Source organism: Leuciscus leuciscus, assembly GCF_965113295.1.
Source record: "Leuciscus leuciscus genome assembly, chromosome: 9".
Taxonomy (NCBI): domain Eukaryota; kingdom Metazoa; phylum Chordata; class Actinopteri; order Cypriniformes; family Leuciscidae; genus Leuciscus; species Leuciscus leuciscus.
The window spans coordinates 25,816,367-25,840,176 of NC_138733.1; the positions used below are offsets into that span (position 1 = coordinate 25,816,367).

At 36.4% G+C, this 23,810-nt stretch overlaps 3 protein-coding genes across 8 annotated transcripts in view; all 3 read left to right on the top strand.

The window, feature by feature from the left end:
- arfip2a (ADP-ribosylation factor interacting protein 2a) overlaps positions 1–7,906 on the top strand; it is a 9,701-nt gene extending 1,795 nt beyond the window's left edge. Inside the window, exons 2-11 of one of the 6 annotated variants that reach the window (XM_082179807.1) lie at positions 1–44; positions 329–385; positions 1,520–1,628; positions 1,737–1,799; positions 3,310–3,390; positions 3,726–3,838; positions 4,578–4,799; positions 4,938–5,095; positions 6,892–7,066; positions 7,171–7,906. The exon at positions 1–44 is cut by the window's left edge and continues 61 nt beyond it. In XM_082179807.1, coding sequence (XP_082035933.1) covers positions 1–44; positions 329–385; positions 1,520–1,628; positions 1,737–1,799; positions 3,310–3,390; positions 3,726–3,838; positions 4,578–4,799; positions 4,938–5,095; positions 6,892–7,066; positions 7,171–7,326 — 1,178 coding nt within the window. In that variant the 3' untranslated portion in view covers positions 7,327–7,906. The remainder of the gene's footprint in view (positions 45–328; positions 386–1,519; positions 1,629–1,736; positions 1,800–3,309; positions 3,391–3,725; positions 3,839–4,577; positions 4,800–4,937; positions 5,096–6,891; positions 7,067–7,170) is intronic. The other 5 variants (XM_082179809.1, XM_082179808.1, XM_082179811.1 and 2 more) reach the window with 5 other exon arrangements.
- A 1,526-nt stretch (positions 7,907–9,432) lies between these two features.
- On the top strand, positions 9,433–19,785 carry fhdc4 (FH2 domain containing 4). Its single transcript, XM_082179806.1, has 12 exons — positions 9,433–9,598; positions 10,232–10,594; positions 12,166–12,227; positions 13,534–13,636; positions 13,811–13,896; positions 14,004–14,104; positions 14,570–14,640; positions 14,777–14,884; positions 14,985–15,055; positions 15,684–15,801; positions 16,386–16,550; positions 17,480–19,785. Exons 2-12 carry the CDS (start codon positions 10,271–10,273, stop codon positions 18,554–18,556), a joined length of 2,286 nt encoding a protein of 761 aa, XP_082035932.1. The 5' UTR covers positions 9,433–9,598; positions 10,232–10,270; the 3' UTR covers positions 18,557–19,785.
- A 1,182-nt stretch (positions 19,786–20,967) lies between these two features.
- The window catches only part of trim3a (tripartite motif containing 3a), a 30,985-nt gene continuing 28,142 nt past the window's right edge, over positions 20,968–23,810 (top strand). Inside the window, exon 1 of the mRNA XM_082179700.1 lies at positions 20,968–21,135. The gene's annotated coding sequence lies outside the window, so the exon portion shown is untranslated. The remainder of the gene's footprint in view (positions 21,136–23,810) is intronic.

Below are 23,810 nucleotides of genomic sequence, written 5' to 3' on the forward strand. Positions count from 1 at the left end.
GCAACGGGGACACCAGGACGGCAGAGGATGACAGTCTTGAGCAGGTGTATATCCACTGCCCATCCAACCTACTTTTCATTTCAGGCCCGCTGCTCAGTAACGTCGTGAACCAGACCTGATTGTGATGTGACGTCCTGTTTCTGTGGAAATTGTGTAGCTGGATCTGAGAGGCCTTGAATAGTTGGCTTAATCACACATTAATGAGCCATTGTAAATATGACACTGTTCATTTTAGTTGTGTATTTCAGCATGTTTGTCTTCTCAATGTATCTGTTTCACCATCTTTTTTTTGCACTGTCTTCACATTTTATGTTTTTTCATGTCACAGGGTGCACAGATTGGTGGGAGCTTAGATGAAATTGTAGGCACACTGCCAGTGGCCATGGTGAGGGAGAGTTTGTGGGTGTCCTCGTATGTTGGAGCCCTATTCCCTTTGATTTAGTGTGGTCGATGGTTTGCATAGTTGCACAAATAGTAATCATTGAGCTGTCATGGGGCTTGGGCAAACGTTGGTGCAGGATTTATCACAAACGGGAGCTGTTTACTGGTCAGAAAAGTCAAGCAGAGACATGGAAAGCAGTCATGCAAATATTTTAATTTGCATGTGTTTTATAGCGACTTCTGATTTTTATTTTTATTTTTTCTTAATAGGGATTCTCTGAACTAAAGAGGTCTGGTTAATCAATGTATTTATCAACCAACTTGATAAACTTGATAAACCAACTTGAATTGCCACATTTGTTTTTACAACATTTTATAAAAGTTTTAAGGAGAAGGTAAGGATTTACTATTAATATAAAAAGGCCATATTTTTTAGTAGGAATAAACTTCTAGTCTAAAGCAACATATTTTTATGTTTAAGTATTTAAACACTTTATATAAAGTTTTTTATAAAAAAAAAAAAAAATATATATATATATATATATATATATATATATATATATATATATATATATATATAAAGTTGTATTTATTGATTTATTAATTTTTTACTTTTTTCCACTGTCATCATTCCAGTGTTATTGTTAACTAAAACTATTAAAACTCATTGATAATTTAATAAAGCTGAAATAAATTTATATATAAATATTAGATGAAGAACTCTAACTTGAATAAACATAAACAAATTAGTAATATTGCCTTAGCAACTAAGTACTGAAATTACTAAAACCGTAATAAACATTAAAGTAAAAAAAAAAAAAACACAATAAAAAGAAATAATAAAACATACAAAAATAAAGCCAAAATAACAAAAAACTTAAATTAACATAATTACATAAACATAATTACTAAAACAAAGTAAAATTAAAATAAAAACTGGGAAAAAAGATCATTTAAAATGTTAATAAATATAATAGTATATACCATGAATAATGCTAAAATAGCTCTGCTCCATCCACTCTTTTGATACCCACTTGTGTTTTCCCCCCACCTAGTGTGCAGAGTTTGTGCTAAATGTGTTTTCATCTCTGTATTGTGGATTGTAATATACTGTGAAATTATATCTCATCTCATCTAGGACTTGCAGCAGGTGATGGTGTCTGGACCGAACCTGAATGAAACCAGCATTGTGTCTGGAGGCTACGGAGGGGCAGCAGAGGGCATCATACCCACCAGTTCCATCAAAGGTAAAGAGCACTTAAATAGTTTAAAATGGTGTCCGAATCTGATCTTGATTTGAAGCAGCATCTGAGACATGTGGATAGACTTACATCTCTGGTGACGTATATGTTTAGGACCAGCTGTTCGTTTCAACCCGGAGTATTTTGACAGAAGATGTGGTAACACGCCCAAACCAGGTGTCTATGCATGATAACTTGACAGGAGATCTTTTTTTAGAATCTCTACAGCTTCCCCCCCTCTCTCTCCCTCAGTGTAAAATGTGTTTGTCAGCATTTTAACAGCAAACGTTTGGCTCTTTTCTACAGGGTGCTGAGGACAGTCGCATGGTGGATGCATGTTTGCATATGCAACACAAACCCCTTGTTTGTTTGTTTGTTTGTTTGTTTGTTTTAAATTGACTGTAAACATGTTTTGTAACAAATGTTTTTGTGAGCTGAATGTGTTTGAACTGTGAAATACACAGTAATTCTTTAAGTGATGTTTCTTTATGCTCAGTAACATGGTTGGCCGTAACACATTAACATGGTACTGAAACACATGCCTGAGTACCAAACCTAGCTGACACAGTCAGTGGCGGTCCATGAGGAGTTTCATTTGATTTATTATGTTTAGTTGAATATCCATTCTGATTGTTCAGTTTACTAATCAAATGAGCCTTTGTTATTAGCGTCATCTGGAATTTGTGAAGTATGTAATACAAATAATTAAATAAATTGAAATTTGGAAACAAAAGTTAATTTAAATATCATATTAATTAAATAATATTTTATATATTCACTACCATTCAAATTTGGGGTCAGTAAGATTTATTTGAAAGTAATGAATACTCAGCTAGGATGCATTAAATTGGTCAGAAGTGACAGTAAAAATTTATAATGTTACAAAAGATTTCTGTTTCAAATAAATGCTGTTATTTTGCTGCTTTTTTTTTTTATTATTCATAAAAAAAATTTTTCACAAAAAACCTGGTTTCAACATTGGTAATAATAAATCTTTCTTAAGCAGCAAATCAGCATATTAGAATGATTTCTGGAGGATCATGTGACACTGAAGACTGGAGTAATGATGCTGAAAATTCAGCTTTGGCATCACAGGAATAAATCACATTCTAAAATATATAAAAATTTTAACTATATTATATTTTTTACAATAATACTGTTTTTACAATATTTTTGATCAAATCAAACTTTAAAAAAATCGTACTATCCCCAAACTTTTAAACGGTAGTGTTTATTTCTATAAATTTTATTTACCCCAAATTATAGAATACATTTCTTATGACCGCCACTCTACACAGTCAGTCCTTTAGCAGCAACCTGGTTTGCCATTCATTTTCATCCTCTACTTCCACCTTTTATCACCTTACCTTTGTATAAAGGTATACATTTCCTCTCTTTTGGTTTCCTTGCTCTTATAAACCTCTTAACCTTCACTTTTAAGCATTTAACTCTTATTTTTTGTGTGCATAATTCATCATCATAATCTTCAATATTGTTATTGTTTTATGTACATTTTGATAATACCTTCAATGAAATCATTTTTTTCATCAGTTTACTAATCTCAACTACAACACAGTTAATGTTACAGTTATTGTTAATCATCTCTATTACCCCCAAAACTCTTAATATTGCAATTTCCATTTCCATCTCATTCCTCCACCCGTCCACTGTTATTCATTCATTTCAGACATCCGCTCCAAATCCAGGGGTATCACTCCCAGCAATTCAGCTGCCAGTCGGATAGCAAACCAGCCAGGACATTACCCAGGTATCCCAGGGCCTCCTCACCCTTTCCTGCCACTGCCAGACACCTTTTTCTTCCAGCCCATAATTAGCAGTCATTACTCATTTACTGTCATCGCACCTTTTATTCTTGCCCCGATTCATTTGTCAGCCTCAGAAATATCAGTCTCTAGTCTGATAATGGTGCATTGTAGTAACATTCTTTCTCTGTAATCTTGTTGTGATTGTCTTGTTGTGTAACCTTATAGACAAAACTGGGTTGTGGTGTTCAAAAGAGCCTTATATCCAAAATGTCCAATTTGAAATTATATTGTATTTTGGGGTATGGCCCCCTATTTATAGTGCATTTTCTACTCTCAGCTCCCAGCATGCACCACAGCAACAGCAACCCAATGATGTCAGAGGAGGCCACAAGAGGAGTAGCTGTAGAGAAATTTGACAGCGTGAAAAAGTGGAGCATTAACACGTACAAGGTAGAAAACCTACCGCATGGAAATTGTAGTTTAATGTTTTATAAGTCTCTTATGCTCACCAAGGCTGCATTTTAGGAAAAAACAATAAAAACAGCAGTATTGTATATTATTATTGCAATTTAAACTGTTTTGAATATATTTTTTAAATGTAATTTATTCTTGTGATGTCAAAGCTGAATTTTCAGCATCATTACTCCAGGCTTCAGTGTCACATGATCCTTCAGAAATCATTCTAATATGATGATTTGGTGCTCAAGAAAGATTTCTTATTATCATTAAAGGGATAGTTCTCCCAAAAATGAAAATTCTGTCATCATTTACTCACCCTCAAGTTGTTTCAAACCTGTATGAATTTCTTTTTTCTGCTGAACACAAAAGAAGATATTTTGAAAAATTTCGGTAACCAAACAGTTGATGGACCCCAATGACTTCCATAGTAGGAAAAAAATAAAAATACTATGGAAGTCAATGGGGTCCATCAACTGTTTGATGTTGATAACAGCTATGCTGCTCAATATTTTTGAGGAAATATTCTTTAATGAATAGAAAGTTCAAAGGAACAGCATTTATTTGAATTAAAGATCTTTTGTAACATTATAAATGTTTTTACTGTCACTTTTTGATTTCATGTTTTTTTGCTAAATAAAATAATTTATGTACAGGTATTAGGATTTATGAAAATGTTAGGTAAAGCCATTATGGGATTCATTTGTATCTGCTTCTGTCCTCTCTTCATCAGTGCACAAAACAGATGTTTTCGGAGCGCTTCGGCCGTGGTACGAAGACGGTGGACATGGAGCTTGAGGCTCAGATCGATGTGCTTAGAGAGACTAAGCTGAAGTACGAGTGTATTCTGAGACTAGCACGTGATCTCACCAACCACTTCTACAACATGGTGCAGACTCAGCAGGCTCTTGGGGACACTTTCGCTGATCTTAGCCAGAAATCCCCTGAATTGCAGGTACTAATTATTTTTGTGTCCCCTGTTCTGGCTGCAGGTGTTGGGCCAATTTATATTTAGTTCCATATTACTACTAGTACTGAATCTTACCTTACCATGGTGTCTTATGTGCCCTAACTTAAACTTAATCCCTTTCAGGATGAGTTTGGCTATAATGCAGAGACACAAAGACTGCTATGCAAGAATGGAGAGACGCTCCTGGGTGCCATCAATTTCTTCGTGTCCAGCATTAATACGCTAGTCAACAAAACCATGGAGGACACGCTCATGACCATCAAGATGTATGAGAATGCAAGGTATCAAAAGTTTGATGTTAATGAGTTACATGTAACTTCATGAGTAAATGAGTGAAAGTATTATTAGCTGCTTAGTTCACCCAAAAATGAAAATTAGCCTACCCCATAATTTACTGACCCTCAAGCCATCCTAGGTGAATGACTTTCTTCTTTCAGCCAAACACAATCGGAGTTATATTAAAAAAGATATTCTGGCTCTTCCAAGTTTTATAATGGGAGTGAAAAGTAACTGAGATTTTGAAGGCCAAAAAAGTGCATCCATCCATCATAAAAGTAATCCATACGGCTCCAGGGGGTTTATAAAGGCCTTCTGAAGTGAAGCGATGCGTTTTTGTAAGAAAAATATCCATATTTTTTTGTAAATCACTAATCACAAGCTTCTGGTAACGTTTGCGTGCATTCACGAGTCGAGTTCCTGCGTATGACGTCGGATGTAGGAGTAGCGTAAGCTTAGGTGAGAGGAGACGCCTCTCGAAGTTTAAACAAATAGGGCTGGGCAACAAACTCAAGTTTCTCCGACATTTCTCTTTAAAAATAATTGTTTCTAATTCGTGACCGGTGATTTGTTTTGCTCTATCCTCTGCGCTTCCACATTTGTCAAGATGTCATGTGTTGGGTCAGAGGTCACTCTTCCGCCTGAACTAGACTCGTGTCCAGGCGTTACCAGAAGCCAGTGATTACAGTTTCTAAAGTTATAAATATGGATATTTTTCATACAAAAACGCTTCAGAAGGACTTTATATTAAACCCCTGGAGCCACGTGGATTACTTTTATGTTGGATGGATGCTCTTTTTTGGGCTTCAAAAACTATTCTATTCTATTTTATTACTATTCACTCCCATTATAAAGCTTGGAAGGGCCAGGATATTTTTTTAATATAACTCCGATTGTGTTTGGCTGAAAGAAGAAAGTAATATACACCTAGGATGGCTTGAGGGTGAGTAAATTATGGGATCATTTTTATTTTTGGGTGAACTAACCCTTTAAATAAGTTTTGATTCGGACTGCCAAAAAAGGTCAGCAAAATAAATATATGATATATAGATTGCTTAGACAAATGAATCACATGTATCAAAATTAGCTGAGAAACCCCCCCAAATGAAGATAAGTCATAGACTTGTCGATGACAAGTATTGGTAAGGCATTACAAAAAGGGCAATTAGAAGTCAACGTGTTGCTTTATTTCCTCATCATTGAAAATAAGCATATTCCTAGATCCAGTCCAGTCCACAGGAATTCATTTTGCAATTTGTCAATCTGTATTCAGTTTCAGTTTGTCAATCTGTATTCAGATTCTGGCCTTTGCGTCATGTCTTGCTCTTGTTTTTTTCTTGTTTTTTACATCTTGCATCATAAGCATCACCTTCAAGTTCAACCTTTAATGTGTGTTTTTTTTTTTTTTTTTTTTTTTTTTTGTAAAAGGGATAGCCTAGTTCACCCAAAAATTCTGTCATTATTTACTGTTGATACTTACCCTCATGTCTGTTATTCCAAACCTTACAAAGACGTTCTTTCTTATGTGGAACATAAAATAAGGTATTTTACATGAAATGTTTCATTGTTTTGTGTCCACACAATGGAAGTCCAAAACTATTTTATACATACCGATTTGGAACAACATGATGGTGAGTAAATGACAGAAATTGTAATTGACAGCTCTTGTTATGATGTCAAGGGATTCACAGCCTGTACTTTTAGGAGGTTTCCTGTAATTTCTTCTTTTTTTAGCCTAGGATTAGTTATATAGATTTTCTGAACCAGTTTATACTAGTGAATAAATATGTTTTCGTTTTAGACTGGAATTCGATGCCTATAGGACAGACCTGGAGGAGTTGAGCGCGGGTCCGCGGGACGCAGCAGCCATGATGCGCATTGAGATGGCTCAACAGCAGTACCAGATCCAGAAAGACAAATATGAACGACTGCGCAGTGATGTCACCATCAAACTCAAGTTCTTGGATGAGAATAAGGTACCATGTTGAAATCCCTGGTGTTCACATGTTGTGTTTCATACATCAGAGTTATTCCTGGCTTTTGTCATAGTTTTTTCAGATTTCTGTATGTTGATTTCCAGGTAAAGGTGATGCACAAACAACTCCTACTGTTTCATAATGCTATCTCGGCATATTTCGCTGGAAATCAGCAGCAGCTGGAACAGACTCTCAGACAGTTCAACGTGAAGTTGAAGCCACCGGGTTCTGACAAGCCGTCGTGGCTTGAGGAACAGTAATCACTTTGTCAATGTAAAGAGACACTCAAACATGGAAACCTGAAAATAGATGGATGGGGATGTAAAGAGATGCATTATATGTGATTTGTATGAATGATTAAGAGAAGTGGATGTTTTTATTTTGCCAAACCCTGGAAAATGTCCCGTTTTATTTAAAGCCAGAAAAATCTCCCGATGAATATTGATTTGACTAACCGTGGTTATGCTTTACAGCTGCCTTAACTTACTTTTAGGTATAGTGTATGGGCTGTTTAAAGTAAAATTACATGGAACAAATCATTCACTCTCTGTAAAAACACTCACATTTGATGAGGCATTCATAGTCATATTCACAAAACTGTCATACTCCCCTCCCAGGCCAGTTTATATATTTTATTTTATTGATAGAATAGAGCTGAAAGGAATGAATGTTGTGCTTGTGCGTTTGTTTTTAATGTAAGGTCATTTGGGGGAGGATTACGTCAAGGAATAAGAAAGGAAAATTGCTCACGGTATGTGTCATAAGAAGGTTAATATATTTATATTATGTAAATTGTGAAGTCCCACATATGAAATTAAAACACATTTGAAGGCGATAGAATCTTATGAGTATGTATTGTGATGTTTATGGTGTCTTGCATGTGTGTCTTTTGCTTTTTTTCTGCCACAAGCAGCAAGTTTCTGAGCAGTGTCTTCAAACTCTGCCGGCTGGCAGCAAACGCCACTGGTAGAGTCTGCTGCCAGCCAGGAAAGACTTAACCGCTTTTCCTGGATTGGATTGTTATTCCCTTGGCTCTTTACTCAAATAAGAGTAAAGGGCTTGCTTTTGGTTTCACTGTGGTAATCAAATTGGATCAGGCATTTTTTCTTGGAAGAAAAGGTGTGCTTTTGTATTTGTATGGGTTTGCTTTAACAATAATTTGTTACGTTTGCAAGTAGATTTTATCCGTGTTACACAATTTGAATATTGATTCAGCAACCATGCCTGGTATTTTATCTTCTTAAAATGCTCACAACCCATTTTTTGAGGGTCTGTTTCGACAGAGGTCTTTTCTAATAGACTAATATTGACTAGATTGTTAAAATCAATCCAGTCCTATATACTGTACATTTCCCCCACAAATGTGTGTAGTAATATTTTAATCAAGTCAAAAATATTTAATATGACTGAATTGCTCAGGTTGTCTTGTGAAATTATATAAAAATGTCTCGTCACCCCAGTTAAAGCATTTGTTTTCGTTGTTCGCGTGTTAAATTAACACTTATTTATTTCTGCACTGACATTTTTTTGAATTCTGCATTTTTTTTCTTGCATCACCAATGCAATTTCTGCTCTGTAAAAAGTGACCAGTTGACTTAAAAAAAAGTGAGGAAATTCATTGCCTTACAATTATTAAGTAAATAAACGTGTAATAAAAAATAAAATAAAAAGTTATGTGGAATTGTCAAGTTCACATAACTTAATTTTTCAATTACGCATGAAGTTTATTTACTTAATAATTTTAATGCAACGGATTTCCTCACTTTTTTAAGTTAAATCAACTGATCGCTTTTTGCAGTGTGTGCAAATCATTAATATTTAATAAGGTAAACAGTGAGTCCTATTATGATTGGCTGTCTGTTGTTAAAAAAACTTAAAATTAGAACCTGATTGTTTTCACTAACTTTCTGTAAAGACATTTACATTTTATGAGTCATTCATAGTCATATTCAGAAAATTGTTCCTTGTCCAGTGAACACCTCCCAGGCCAGTTTATATTGATAGAAAAGAGCTCATGAAAGGAATGAATGTTGTGCTTGAGCGTTTGTTTTTAACGTAAAGTCGTTGCCTCTTGGCTCCGTAATTTTACCCATGGTCCATGGTGAAAGCGGTACTAAACCCTTTTAAAAATGATCAGTGTAAAACGGCCTTTATATTCTGAGTTTAAGAAAACGCGGGAAAGCTAAAACAAATTAAGTGGAAGCTTTAATTCTAACGGTAGTTGCTGTTATTGTCTGTTAATGTAGGCAAATCAATACCCATTCATGCGGTACTTCTATGAAATTTGAACAATCGTAACACATGGATTACGACTGAAACAAGCGCTGACGAGTTCTGGGCGTGAGCTACAGGTAAGAGCAGATTGCAACATCACACTTCCGCAGAGCGGGTATACAGTAACCAACAGTCCCGTGGGACAGAGTAGCCTACTATGGAGCATGTTTTTCTTTTCTGGAGTATATAGCCAAAGTAAATTCGGATATTGTCATACAGTAATTTCTGTTGGTAGACGTCTGGCGACCTCTCAAACGAGTAAGTAAAATATTTGTATAGGCCTGCCTACTACGTTGTTACCATGAGAAAACCATAGACATTAAAAATACCATGGATATCCAAGTTGTTTTCCCCACCATGGTCAGTTATTGTAATACTCTACAATACCATTTAAGTACTATGATAAAACTGAGAGAAGAACATGTGAATATGGCATTTCCTTGGGTACAAAACAATTGTTGTACAGTTTTTTTAAGATTCAAAAGTTTCTCAAGAAATTATGGTAGGCTTTATGGTAAACTAACTAAACTAGTTGTAGTAGGCTACCATACAAATGGTAGCCTACTACAACTAGTTTAGTTAGTTTACCATAAAGCCTACCATCATTTCTTGAGAAACTTTAAATGTAATGTAAATGTAATTTTGTTTACATGCGTGTACCATGTTACTTCTGTGTTGTCTAGCAAATTTAGATTTTGACAAATGTAGAGGTCATGTAAACTTTTGTAAACCTATTCAATATGTTTCACTGTCCTGGTTTTGGCTACTCACCAGTGCTTATCACCTACAGTTTCTCGGTTAACTTCCCTATTACACAAATCCTTCCTTTTTCAGTTAAATGACAGCAGATAGTACAAACATATGGTTTCCTTTTCTGTCCTTTCTTTAAAGGGATGATGCAGCAGTATATTTGCATGTGACATCCAAACCATGATACCACCACCACCGCCACCACCTCCTCCTCCTCCTCCTCCTCCTCCTCCTCCACCACCCCCTGCCCTCTTCCCTAGTGGAGGCCCGTTTTCCAGAGGGAACACACGGGCCTCTACAATGCGTAATTTTAATTGGGAGGCCATACCAAAGGACACTGTGATAGGCAAACATAACATATGGACGGCTGAGAAGAGCAGGGATTTCGAGTTGGACACCAAAGGTATGGAGGAGCTGTTCAGCCGCAATGACCAGAAGAAGGTCAAGGCCACAACTCGCAGCAGTGTACGCCAGTCCCTAAGCAAGGCCCCAGGACCTGAAATGGTGAGTTTAGGTGGGATGTGCTAGAAAAGACGTTTTGTGTCTGCAGGCTTACAGTAAATGGGTGTTTCCAGACTCATCTACTCAGAGAGATTTACATATGCTTTCATCAAGCTTGTCACTAGGGTAGGCTTTGTGACTGTCTCAGGTCAGGTCACAGCAGGTCAGAAACACTGTAAAGATGACTTTGTTTGTTATAACCTCACTAAATTTGATATAGGCTAATCTGTTGATTTTGGGATCTTTGAATGTTTCTATAGTAATGATTACAGAGCTGAAGGTGATTCAAGCATCTCATATTCTCATGCCGAATGCATGAGATATCCTAATTGCTAGTTTTGCATAAACCGTTTCTTCATGGTCAGTTATCTTCCATGTATGTGTACTATCGTAGTATTTCTATCTATTTCTCTATAAAAGTGGTAACCTGCAGTTGTTACAGTACGGAGCTACTTTTAACCCTTACCTAACCCATTTATTTATTTATGAGGAAAACAGCTTATAAATTAGACAGAATGCTGCTTTTTGATAATGTAGGCTAATGCAGTAAGTTTTCTCTGAGGGTTGTGTTTAGGGGTAGGTTTAGGTTCAGGGGATATAATGTACAGTTTGTACAGTGTAAAAATCATTGTCTATGGAAAGTCCCCATAAAACATGGAAACCTAACATACGTACGTGTGTGTAAAATAAAGTTATTTATTGTTATTTTTATATTACTAAATTAACCAGGTTTATGGCTAATGTGGACCAATTTACCATTTTTGTCATTATCATTTCACTCTTTGATAATTTAAGTTCTTTTCATAATAAATTCTAGGTTATGTTATGACATTTTGTCAGAAAACATGTTTAAAAACTGGCTTTACTTCTGCAAAGTTACATGATACTGAACTAATCAATAATTAATACTAATGTCAGATAGATAAGTGGAAAAGAAAAGTTTACCAAAAGGAAATTCAAATGACAGTATGATTTTAAAATGACTGCTGTTTTCTAGCAACAATTTATTTTTATTTTTTTACATTTTTCATTGTTGTAATCTTGATTTGTCATGCTGTGGCCCACAGTCAAAAACGAAAAACATCCTAGCACTGTAACTAGATTTGAAGTAACTTTCTCTTTCAAATAATGCTTACAGTCATTCATAAGACAATACTGTGGCATTTATGGATGCCACTTGACTATGTTTGTCGTTTGATCTGAACCCTTTTCAAAGGTGAAGGGATTTCGTCTTTTCTGTAAGTGTTTACATAAGGTGGACTCCACCAATATTGAATAGCGAACATTTCAAAAACACTGATGCAGAACATCTAATTTTACAACTGCTGAATCACATCATCGCAATGTTCCGTTGATTATTTTTAATGCAAGAAATTAATAGGGTTGTTGGTGTTCTTAAATCATCATTAGTTTTTCATAGTTCAAAAAACTGATTAAACACATCAGGGTGGAGTAACTACCTGATACAATCTGTTTACATTTATGTTTGTTAATGGTGTAATATAATAAGCAATCAGTCTAACAACTGTCTTTGTCAAGCCATGTCCTTATAATTGGCTTTTTTCCCTTGCCAGGTGTCCATTCTCAACTCCAAGAAGAATATGAACATTGGTATCTTCCTCAAGCAGTTCAGAAGGTGAGTGTACCACAAGGGAGTATTAAGAAAAGCTCTCCATTTCGTCAGCAGATCTTAGGGTGGAAACGCTTAGTAGTCAAATGATACATTGCTCACATGTCTCTGCAAGCCAAATGAATTTTCCCTGACAACATCAGTCCAGGCATATCTTTTCTACCGGAGTACAAACATGGAGATAAGATGAGCTTTGCAGCAGTTCCCTTAATCATGCAGTATTTCTCCTCAGATATTGATTAGTTGATTGTGACAGTTTAACTTTGACATGCTAATGAACACATCAGTTCTATAGTGCTACAGCTAGAGCTTGTGATACCAGTTTGGTGTGCTTGGATATCTCAAAAAAAAGAAAAAAAAAAAGAAAGCAAGATGGGGCTTGTCTATCCTAGGTATGTTTTATGCTTGGCCAAGAAGAGGAGATTAAGAGTGTATGGCAACCACCAGAACAAGGTGAAGTATGACTCACAGTGTGGAAGTACATGTGTTGGACACTTCCTCTATACCGTTCTTACAGATGGACCGCTTGATGTGTTGTTTGTTTTGGAGAATGTCAAATGGAGTTGTACAGTGTAATCAGTCTATTTAAAGGTGTCTGTGCTATAAGCAGTGAAAGTATTAATTGTTTTCAAACTAGTTTCTCGAACATTCCCTAGCTGTCATTGGTTGGACAAACAGGTAGTCCCACCACCAAACTCACGCCATTGGTTGAGTCATCGTTGCTGTGTTCGGCTGCTCAAACAAACAGAGCAATGTTGACACGCCACAGAAAATTAACCTTCAAATATCTTATAGTTGTCACGCACATTAAACTGGCATAGGAGACGGTAAGGGATAGTTCACCCCCCAAAAATTATTCTGTCCTAATTTACTCACCCTCATGTTGTTGCAAACCTGTATGAACAAACAGTTTTGGTTCCCATTGAGATCCATAAAATTTTTTTGACCATACAATGGAAGTCAATGAGAACCGAACTGTTTGGTATATATCATCTTTTGTGTGAAGAAAGGAAGTCATACAGGGTTGAAACAACACGAAGGTGAGTAAATGATGACCGGATTACCCCCAAAATAAAAACAAAAGCTGATGCATATAAAACTATTTATTTTATTATGTTGTTTTATTATTATTATTTTTTTATTATTGCTTTTTCCTTCATAAGTTCATAAGGAAGCCTGGGGATTACTATATCATATTGGTAGAGCCCCACTTCCAGTGAATCTTTGGGAAATCTGAGATTTTGTAACTCCTCAAATAGTCTGTGGACCTGATCTATAATTTTACCACATCTTGCTCTAACTTTCTCCTCAGGCCAGTGAGTGAAATGATTGACGACATTATCAGCGGCAGAGGAGAAAGATTTGGTACTGGGAAACTGAAGGAGTTGTGCAAACTACTGCCAGAGGATGGAGAGGTGGGTGTAAAATCTGATTAGAGCCTCAGTTACACTCATTGAGCAATTCCAACAAGGCATTTTAATAAAAGTTTTTGTACTGTAGACCAGAATAAGAATATTTTATGTAGTACTTTCATTTGAATCGCAAACCTAAAAGCTTGTTGCTACGCATTATGTTTCTTCTTTCATTAGGTGCGTCAGCTTCTTGATTTTAAAGGAGACTATGCAACTTTATCTGAACCAGATCGGTTCATGGTACAACTTGTCAAAGTTCCTTGGTGGGTATATACAGCCACACAAAGACAAATACACACTTTTTGATACAGATACAGTAATTTTTGGATATGCCATCATGATTATTTTTAATTTTTTGCTCTTCCTCTAGCTATGAGGAACGGTTGAACGGTTTAGTACTCAAAGAGGAATTCTCCCATTTTGTGGATGAGGTGAATCACTCTATTGCAGTCATGACCTCTGCTGGACAAGGTAAGATTGTAGATTACAACAAATTACTACCTATTGTAAAGTATTACCATAAACATGCCCTCTTCCCTATTTTGAAGCACACAAAAAAAAAAAAAAAAAAAAAAAAAAATTATATATATATATATATATATATATATGTATGTATAATTATTTTGTTAATAGACAGTTATACTAGTCTTTGTTTGACTTTGGTGCAGACGCATCAAATAAAAAAAAATTATATTATAAGAGCTAGTCATGGTTATTAATTATTATTTCTTTTAAATAAAAAAATGTAAATAGTTTAAATCAACTTTAAAAATACTCTAATACTATATGATCCTCATAGTTCCTTAAAGCATGACTAACTTTATGGGTTTGATTCCCAGGAAACTTGAGTTGCTTTGTTTATTAGTGCAATTACAAGGATGTGACTAGGTTTGATTTGTTTTATTTCACCTAACCCATGTATGAAATTATTTCCAGAGCTGTTGGAATGTGCGGATCTACATTCAGTCATTCGACTAGTCTTGGAAACAGGGAACTATATGAACTCTGTGAGTATAATCATACCACTGTATTTTGTTACGATTGTTGAAAATGATTAAAGTTGGTTAACCTCAAAACAGCACTGCACATTTGTGTGTTTATACTGTCATGAGATCCTAATCGTTCTGCCCCCACTTCCACCAGGGAGGGTACGCCGGCAGCGCAGTGGGATTCCGGATAACGTCTCTTCTCAAACTAGCAGATACCAAAGCCAACAAGCCTGGAATGAACCTCATGCACTATGTTGTGATGGTAGCAGTGATGTTTAATATTATACTGTGGTGCCAGAGCCACATAAGACACACAGCTTTATTTCCATGTTAATTCTTTTCTCATGTGTCTGTTACCACAGCAAGCCCAGAAGATAGATGCATCGCTGCTGAAGTTCCCAGAGAAACTACAGAACATTGGAGATGCAGCAAGGTAGGCCACACATCGCTGTTTGAAAAATTGCACTTCCCTATAATTATTTTATCTGATTAATTTAATATAAAAATGCACACAGACACAAAAATCTGTTAAAAAACTTTAACAATAAAGGCAGCATTTTAACCAGTGATATTTAAGTACTTATTAATCATTTGAATTAGCTTTTTTTTCTTCTATTTTCAGTTTTAATTTTAATTTTAGTTTGTTTTAGTAATTTTGTTGTGTCTTTCTCATTTTTGTTTATTTTAAATATTTCTGTTTAGCTTTAATTTATTTTTATTTTATTTTAGTACTTTAACTAACTTACAGTAAGTTACCAAAGCAACATTTCTAATTAGTTATTTCAGTTAAGAAACATTTTTTTATATATTTGTAGTTTTAGTTAATTATACCGATTTTAACAATACAATGTGTTATATGTGATTCTCAGTACTGTTATATGGAATTCTAGTACTTAAATATTGTGAGTCTTGTATCTTAATTTATTGAGGTTAGAATCTCAACCTTGCTTTAGCAAAGTCTTTCAATAGATCTGTAAAGGTTCAGTTATTGTGCTCAGTACTAAATTGCACTGAAAATGCAAAAGAAGAGTGAAATATATTGTCTGTCTTCCTCAATACAGGATTCATAAACAGGAAATTGAGTCTGATTTCCAAAAGGAAGTGAGCAAAGTCCAGGTGTCGAAGCAGAATGCTAGTAAACATCCAGATCTGGAAGAACAGATGAGGGATTTTCTGCTGGTGAGGCATTTTATATTTCTCACAATTCCTTAGTTAGAACCTATTTAGTTTATCTCTGAATGTGAGTGTAACGAGGTTAAATGTTGTGGGAAAAAGGAGGCGGGAACCGGCGAACATTCAAACACATTTTAATGATACAAATAAAACAAATACAAAACGAAAGTAAAAGACAGCAGCCCCTCACGGACGACTGCTGTCACAATAAAACAAAACACAACACAAGTTCAGGCCTGTCCTCTCTCGATCTCCACTGTCGTCGCTCCTCCTTTATGCTTCAGCTCCTCCGTGAGAGATACAAGACCGGTGCGTCGCGCAGGTGTCGCTCATCAGTAATCACGCCACCGGCCTCGTGCCGCTCTCTCACGGCCCTCTGCCTCGTCCTGCTCGCCACAGTGAGCATGCAATTTTTTTGGTTCAAAGTCTTTTGGTGTGGTAACATGCTATTGAGCTTATTGACTACTGAAGTGCTGACATCCACATAAACATTAGCGCATTTCCCTGATTGCATGAAATATTAATGTGTTAAATAAGAAGTATCACATCAGAACAGCAGCTTCTTCCATTTGTCTTTTCTTCTTTTTTAGAATGCGGAAACCAGGTTAAATGAGACCGAGACAGCCTTCAAGACCCTTTCTGCTGTGAGTGATTCGGTAGCAGAGTATTTCTGTGAGGACCCCACTCAGTTCAAACTAGAGGATTGTTGCTCCATTTTCTACTCTTTCTGTGAGAAGTTCAAACGAGCAGTTCAGGTAACTCTAAACATACATTGTAGGTGCTCTGGTCTAAGAAGCAGTCTTAGCCAGGTAATTTTTTTACACCTAAAGAAATCAATAGGACTTCTGCAAAACATGTTTGAAATGATGCACAGTGGGGTCCAAAAGTCTGAGACCACGTTGAAAATCCAGTTTAAACCTGGAAATGTTTTAGAAAATAAAAATCATCAAAGAAAAGTTTTAGCATAAAATGAAGAAGAAATGCAGCACACTACTGTTCAAAAGTTTGGGAAAAATAACACTAATTTGGTGCTCATGAAACATTTATTATTAATATTATCAATGTTGAAAACAGTTGTACTGGTTTATATTCTTTTAAAGAAATTGGTACATTTATTCAGCAAGGACGCATTCAATTGATTAAAAGTGACAGTTAAGATTTCTGTCTGTAATGAATGCTGTCCTTTCTTTTTTTTTATCAAATAATCTTTAAAAAAATTATCACAGTTCAATATTAAGCAGCACACAACTGTTTTCAACATTGATAGTAATGATAATAAATGTTTCTTGAGCATCAAATCAGAATGATTTCTGAAGGATCATGTGACAATGAAGACTGAAGTAATGATACAGATGCATCACAGAAATAACGGACATTTTAAAAGTTAAATTGTAATAATATTTTATGGTTTTACTGTTTTTCCTGTACTTTTTGATTAAATAAATGCAGCCTCTGTGAGCATAAGAGACTTATTTCAAAAACATTGAAAAGTCTTACAGATCCAAAACTTTTGAATGGTAATTAGATTTTTTTGTTTTAGTTTTTTTTGTTTTGGCTTAGATGATTTTTTTTTTATTAATTTTTTTATATTGTCAATTAAATTGTCACAGACATCTGTAAAAAATATTGTTTATCCTCCTTGACCAGATAAAATAAAGAAAGCTCTATCATCTTTCTGCCATAGGAGAACCTTGAACGAGACATGTTGGATGTGAGACGCAGGCTGCGAGAGCGCACTCAGATTGCTGCTAAGCGACGCTCCACCGCCACCTGCTCATCACGAGACAAAGACATTGAAGGAGATGCTCTGGAGTCCATCCTACAGAGGTTCAACAGTCGGCAATCCCGCCGTAGAGCTGGGACCGGTTCACCCACGCTGGGGATTCTGACTGAGACCCCCTTGAAGAAGAACCACCCCGTTGACAACAAAGAGGTTAAGAGGGACAGCTGGATCAAAAGTGTCACGCAAACCTCCTTGATCAAGGAGAGCTTTGATAAGGAAGAGACGCCCAGTCACCCAGAGGTTATAATCTCAAGCCCGGTGCAGGAAAGTGCCGGTACCAATTCCTCATCAGATCAACGAGTCTCCGTATCCTCGGAGCAGAAGGAGGAAGATGCCCAGTCCGAGAAGGAAGTGCAGAATATGAGAGAGGTGTCACGGAAAGTTTTACAATACCAGTCCAGTCGAAGTAGTATTTCATCCGCCGAGGCCCTGTCGCCGATCCTGTCTCCCAGGCAGACGTTCTTCCAGGAGGACAGAAGACAGCTGCTGATCATGGCCATAGAAGAAAACACTTCTAAATCCAGCCCTCTGCTGCAGAACAGCCAGATCATCAATCGCCGGCACACAATCGCACTTCCTGAGGCCAAATGTGGAAGTACCAGCCAAGAGGACCTGTTTGTGCCCTGTGATGTGGATGCATCTCCGGCTCCCTCTATGGGTGTTATTGGAAAAGGGAAATCTTTGGATTGTAACATGCTCACCGTACAACGAAACTCTTTAAAGATTGTTAAAGATTCTGAAGCAAAGCCTCTTAATTCTCTAGAAGAATCACAATCAGTTAACTTATCACAGTCACAATCAGCCGAGCCAGAAGCAAAGACTGAAGAGACGGTGCCTAGCTTGCCATTTGGTACTGGCAAAAGAAACAGCCAAACAACATCACTTAAAAGTGCTAAAGAGGGCTTTATGTCTTTATTTAAGCGCTGGCGTGAAAAAGACAAATCAAAAGAGCTTGATTCTGACAGTGTGGACCCGTGATATAAAAAAAAAAAACATTGCTGTCTATTTATTCAGACTTTCATGCTGAGTGTCATGCTGCATTTATGGAAAACAAGCTTGGTGCTTTGTCAATGTTTGCTTGTTAAAACAGTGAATGGACATTTATTTCCACGCCTTCTATAAATAACGCACATGCAATGGCATCCAAAAAACACTGAATTTAAATATAGTGTTGAGATCAGTGGAAAATAAGTTTATCTGCAGTGCTCTTTATGTAACACAAGGGGGCATTACATATGGCATTACATTTCCATGGCGAGACAGTTTCTGTATCTGCAAAAATTAACCAGGCACAATTATGCATGACTCTGACTATGAGTAATTATTCTCTTAGTTTAGTTTATAGACTGACCAATCAAAATACAAGTAAATTGGTAAATGTGGTTGTAATGCACCACATAAAATCGAGAAGAGAGTTCATGTAATTTGTGGTTTTCAGAGCTCCAGATATTAAAGAAGGCCTTTTATTTGAGTCGTTCCAGAGCACAAGCTGATAAAACCTCTGCTTTTGATTCTCAATATGAGATTGCAAGAAAATTTAGAGACCATGTTCCAGTTAGGAGTTGCTCACACACTAAGATGCTCGAGTGCATTTTTATATGATGCTGTTTGTCCTGTTTTCAGGCAAGATATATTTATAATTTTTTATGTTACGTAGTTACTCTTGACCTCAACAACATCTCCTGTGCTACTTGATGCAGTCATACATGGTATTTCATGTTTTTTGTCCACTGAGCTTCTGGAGTAAAGAGGAACAAGAAGAAGCTTTATCCTTAAGACATTGAAGGCTTAGTTAGGGAGAATAGATAACGTCATGGGGTCCTGATAGGTCCTCTTTAGTGCTTTCTAGACAGCCTGAGACCCAGTCAGGAGGGGAGGAGGGGGGGGGGGGGGAGGGGGGGGTGTTTGGGCGATTGTGTGAGTGAATCATCCTCATCAGTCTCACAGAACTGAGAATAAAGGGTCAAGCACTGATTGAATGTCACAACATGCTATGGTTATAGTCCAGTTCATCCTAAAAATGGCTTATTAGATTGTGTTGGTCAGGTTTTGTGGCTAATAATAAGTGTGATTTCATGCTGTTACAGTGCATGTCTAAATGCTGAATTCTGTTTATCTCAGACACTTACCATGAATTGTTTAGAGATGTATTTCATTTTTTTTTATATATTATTATAATAAACAGTTTATAAATGTAATGACATAAATGATAGGTCTATTTCAGTATAACAAACAAACAAATGTATTAAATTATTATTATTATATGAAACTGAATTATAATTAATCATTATTTAATATATTGGTTGGAAGTACAATATATAATCAATAATGCTCATTTTCGTCACACTTAAAATTATATAAAAATGTCTTCCAGAGCACATTATATGATGCACATGATAGGCAAATGTGTAATAATGTTCAGTCTATGTCTTAATGTAGCGTTTGCTGACGTGGCTCGGGAGACAGTCTGCTTCTGCCATCTGGCTGTCTTAGGCTGGATGCAGTCTCCATAGCAACCACCACCTTCATAATGAAAACCCAAGAACACGGTCTTACCTCCCCCACCCCACTGTAAACAAAGCCCAACCCTTGCACTGTGTAGCCTCGTATCCCCACCCCAAACTGACGTACTTTCACTCGTATCACCTAAGGTCACGGATTGACTGAACTATTGTGCCTTTTAATAAAACACTTTTCTGCAGAACTGGGTTTAAGGAAAAAAGAGCACCAGATGTTTTCCCTTTTAAATATGTCTTCTAGGCCGGGTGTGTCCCAAGATGTTTCCTCCCCTTCAGAGTTAATTATTGTTGTAATATGACTGCCATTCATTATTGTAGGCTATATATATATATATATATATATATATATATATATATAGCCTACAATAATGTATATACACACACACACACACACACACACACACACACACACACACACACACACACACACACACACACACACACACACATATATATCCTACAATAATGTATATACATATACATACATACATACACACACACACACACACACACACACACACACACACACACATTTATATATATATATAAATGTGTGTGTATGTATATGTATATACATTATTGTTTGTCTTTCAATGATAACACACACAGACACTTGTCGACACATACGGGCATGTAACGTTAACGTGATTCAAATCAATTAACGAACCTAAACAAATCTTTTCAGTCAAAATATTCAAAAGATTCGAGTCACTGGGTTGAACCAAAAGCCCCACCACCAGTGAATCACCCCTTTTCAGATATGATTTTTAAATAATTACATATTCCAAAATACTAACTCTTATTGGCTATCATAGCTCCTCCCATTCCAATGCTGGCCAATGAGCGAACATCTTTTGCATTCGCACACGCCCACAATCTCAGTTCACTGTCCCCTCCTTACCGACTCCCATTCGGAGAAAAGGACTGCAGTTTTTCATAAAATCGTAAAAAACGGATTATTTATCGGACATTTACAATGAAAAACGCTTTCTCCCGTTATTCATGCTGATTCCTCTCTAAATCCGGTCCAAATTTCACGTGAGTGTACTAGTTTCTTACCGTCGCCTCTTCCCAAATTAGACTCGTTTTGTCATTGCGGTGAATGCGTTGATACATGCTGAATAATTCATTGACATACTGGAGTGGAGACACACATCTCTTTGGCGTGACTGCTGAAATCAGCCCGTTCTTTGTAAATGTTAAGTGTTTCAACGTCCACCATCTCCGAGGATTGTGAGGAAGTCCTAAAATATCTGCAGGATGTAGATTACCCTTTATGTCATGGGGCTGTGCTTTAGGTCAACGAGTTGTACAGTAATTGATTGTTTTCATATTCCATTGTTTTGTGCATGTAGAATGAATGTCATCCCATCACATATTATTATCACTTTTTATAGCTATTAGTGTCCTTAGGCTGTGATCATCCCTGTATATAGACATCTTGTCTCTCAAGAAAGTACATCTTTTTTAAAGTTTATAAAGGCCTTCTGATGAATCATCCAAATTAGGTGCTGTATATGACCTGTGTGATGCATAATAAATCACACTGCATGTTTTTAGTAGAGATTGACAATATAGTTTTTTCTATGATTAATTATGATTATTTTAATGTTTTAAGTGCCCCGAAATAATTGTAAAACTGAAACTCGTTTTTAATTATTATTATTGTTATTATAATTGTTCTTCTTACACAATGGGAACTAAATAATTACTGGACAACAATAAAAACACTATGTATTTTGCTTATTTTATTTGTAGTCATAATAATAAGAATATTGTTGACACAAGTCCATTATGACAAAGTTGAATGTTTCCGCAAGGAAAATTGGAACATAATTTTTCCATTTGGTGTAACCTATTCTAGTCTTTAGTACAGTTTACTACAAATGCTACTGAGAAATCAGGTGAAGTCTTACTGTACGTAAATGGCCCTTGTCTCTGCAGCATTTGTGTTCCCTCAACAGTGTCTTAATGGCTTTAGTTTTGTGTATTGTTTTTTTTTTTGCAATTTCCTCCATCATACACAATTGCTCATGTATGACATGAATTTCAGAGAAATTCAGAGAATTGGGCAAAATTTAAGCCCTTTTAGTGTCCCATACATCAGTTAATTTACTATATTTGCAGTTTATTAATATGAGTTAAAGACATGTTAAGACATATATTTATTTGGTCTGAAAGAAGTTCAAGACACAAGTGGGTTTGTTTTAAAATGGACAGGTTTGTTGGTGACAAAGGCTGTATAATAATGCTGCACAGGTTGCTATGTTCTGTTAATGCATGCAGCAATTAAAATGATATTTAATGCTTTCTCTAGTCAATCACATTGATTTGTAGTCCATATACTGAAATACTTGTTGTTCACTACACAGTCGTCTGACAAGTGTGGCAATAAAAGGATATGCCTCAATGATATACAAAATTATGAGAGGAAATGGCAAATTGAAACACTTTGATTCCTGATACACAAATATAATAAGATACCTTAAAGTAGTAGAGTTAGAAAGTGTGATTCCAGCTTCCAAGGAGCCACTAGTTTAATGTTAAACTACATGGAGTCGAGACTTCAAAACCCTGACATTACACTTTTTTGTTGTTGTACCCTCATTTGCAACCAGAAACAACTACTGTAAAAGTGGGATTCTGATAAAATGAAGTAGAAACAGTAGTCTTGAGAAAGTTTTGCCAGCCTGTCTGCTCAATATAACAGCTGTTGCCTGCTTTGGCACAGTTAATGCTCAGCTGTTCCTGTCTTTATCAGTTTGAGAAGAAGGATGAAAGTGTAGTCTTTACATCAGCATTTTTACCCAGATACAGATAATGCATTATCTATCTGCATTTTCACTGACATGTAGAAATGATTTCCTGCAGTGCCATCATGAGAATCTGCTTTCTGAGTTGGATGTTAATGCACATTCAGTGACCTTTCGTTGTTTGCTTTATAAATGCTGGCGAATCCTGAGCCAGTTGGATAGTGAGATGCTACACTATAACTAGACTTAGTTAAACCCCATATGTAATGAAGATAACATGTTACTGCAGTTAATTGTTATAATTGCAATTAAATAAAATGCACCGTCGCTGTTTATCCGACCAGAAGCATAGCTGTTGGAGAAGCTTGTCATGTCATGTTTAGTGTCTGTACAGGGTTTGGTGTTGGCCTTGCTTTTGCTGGACAGATGCTGTCAGGTTGATGTTAAGCAAAGCAAACAGACAGACAGCAGCCCGTTCCAGGTGAATCAATGTGCAGGAATCATGTCTTCCTGTGAGTGACAGTTTACTCTGCATTCTGCCATCGAGTTGACAGGGGGCTGGGCGGCGCCTGGTGGTCTGGAATATTTTGACCTTGCAGAAATGTGCAGTTTGTGTATTACTCTCTCTCTGTGTGTGTGTGTGTGTGTGTGTGTGTGTGTGTGTGTGTGTGTGTGTGTCTGTGTCTGTGTGTGTGTGTGTGTGTGTGTGTGTGTGTGTGTGTGTGTGTGTGTGTGTGTGTGTGTGTGTGTGCGTGCGTGCGTGCGTGCAGAATTTAACTTGTTACACAGACAGATACACACAAGTGCACTCATGCATCACAATGAATCCAATCATGCTGACTAGATTTGTCTAGGTAGTGTGAGATTGATTTTATTGGATACGTCTCTCCTCTTCTTCTTTCTTTTCTCTTTCTTTGTTTCTCTACCTTCATCTTACCATATACAGTCAAAGCTCAAAGT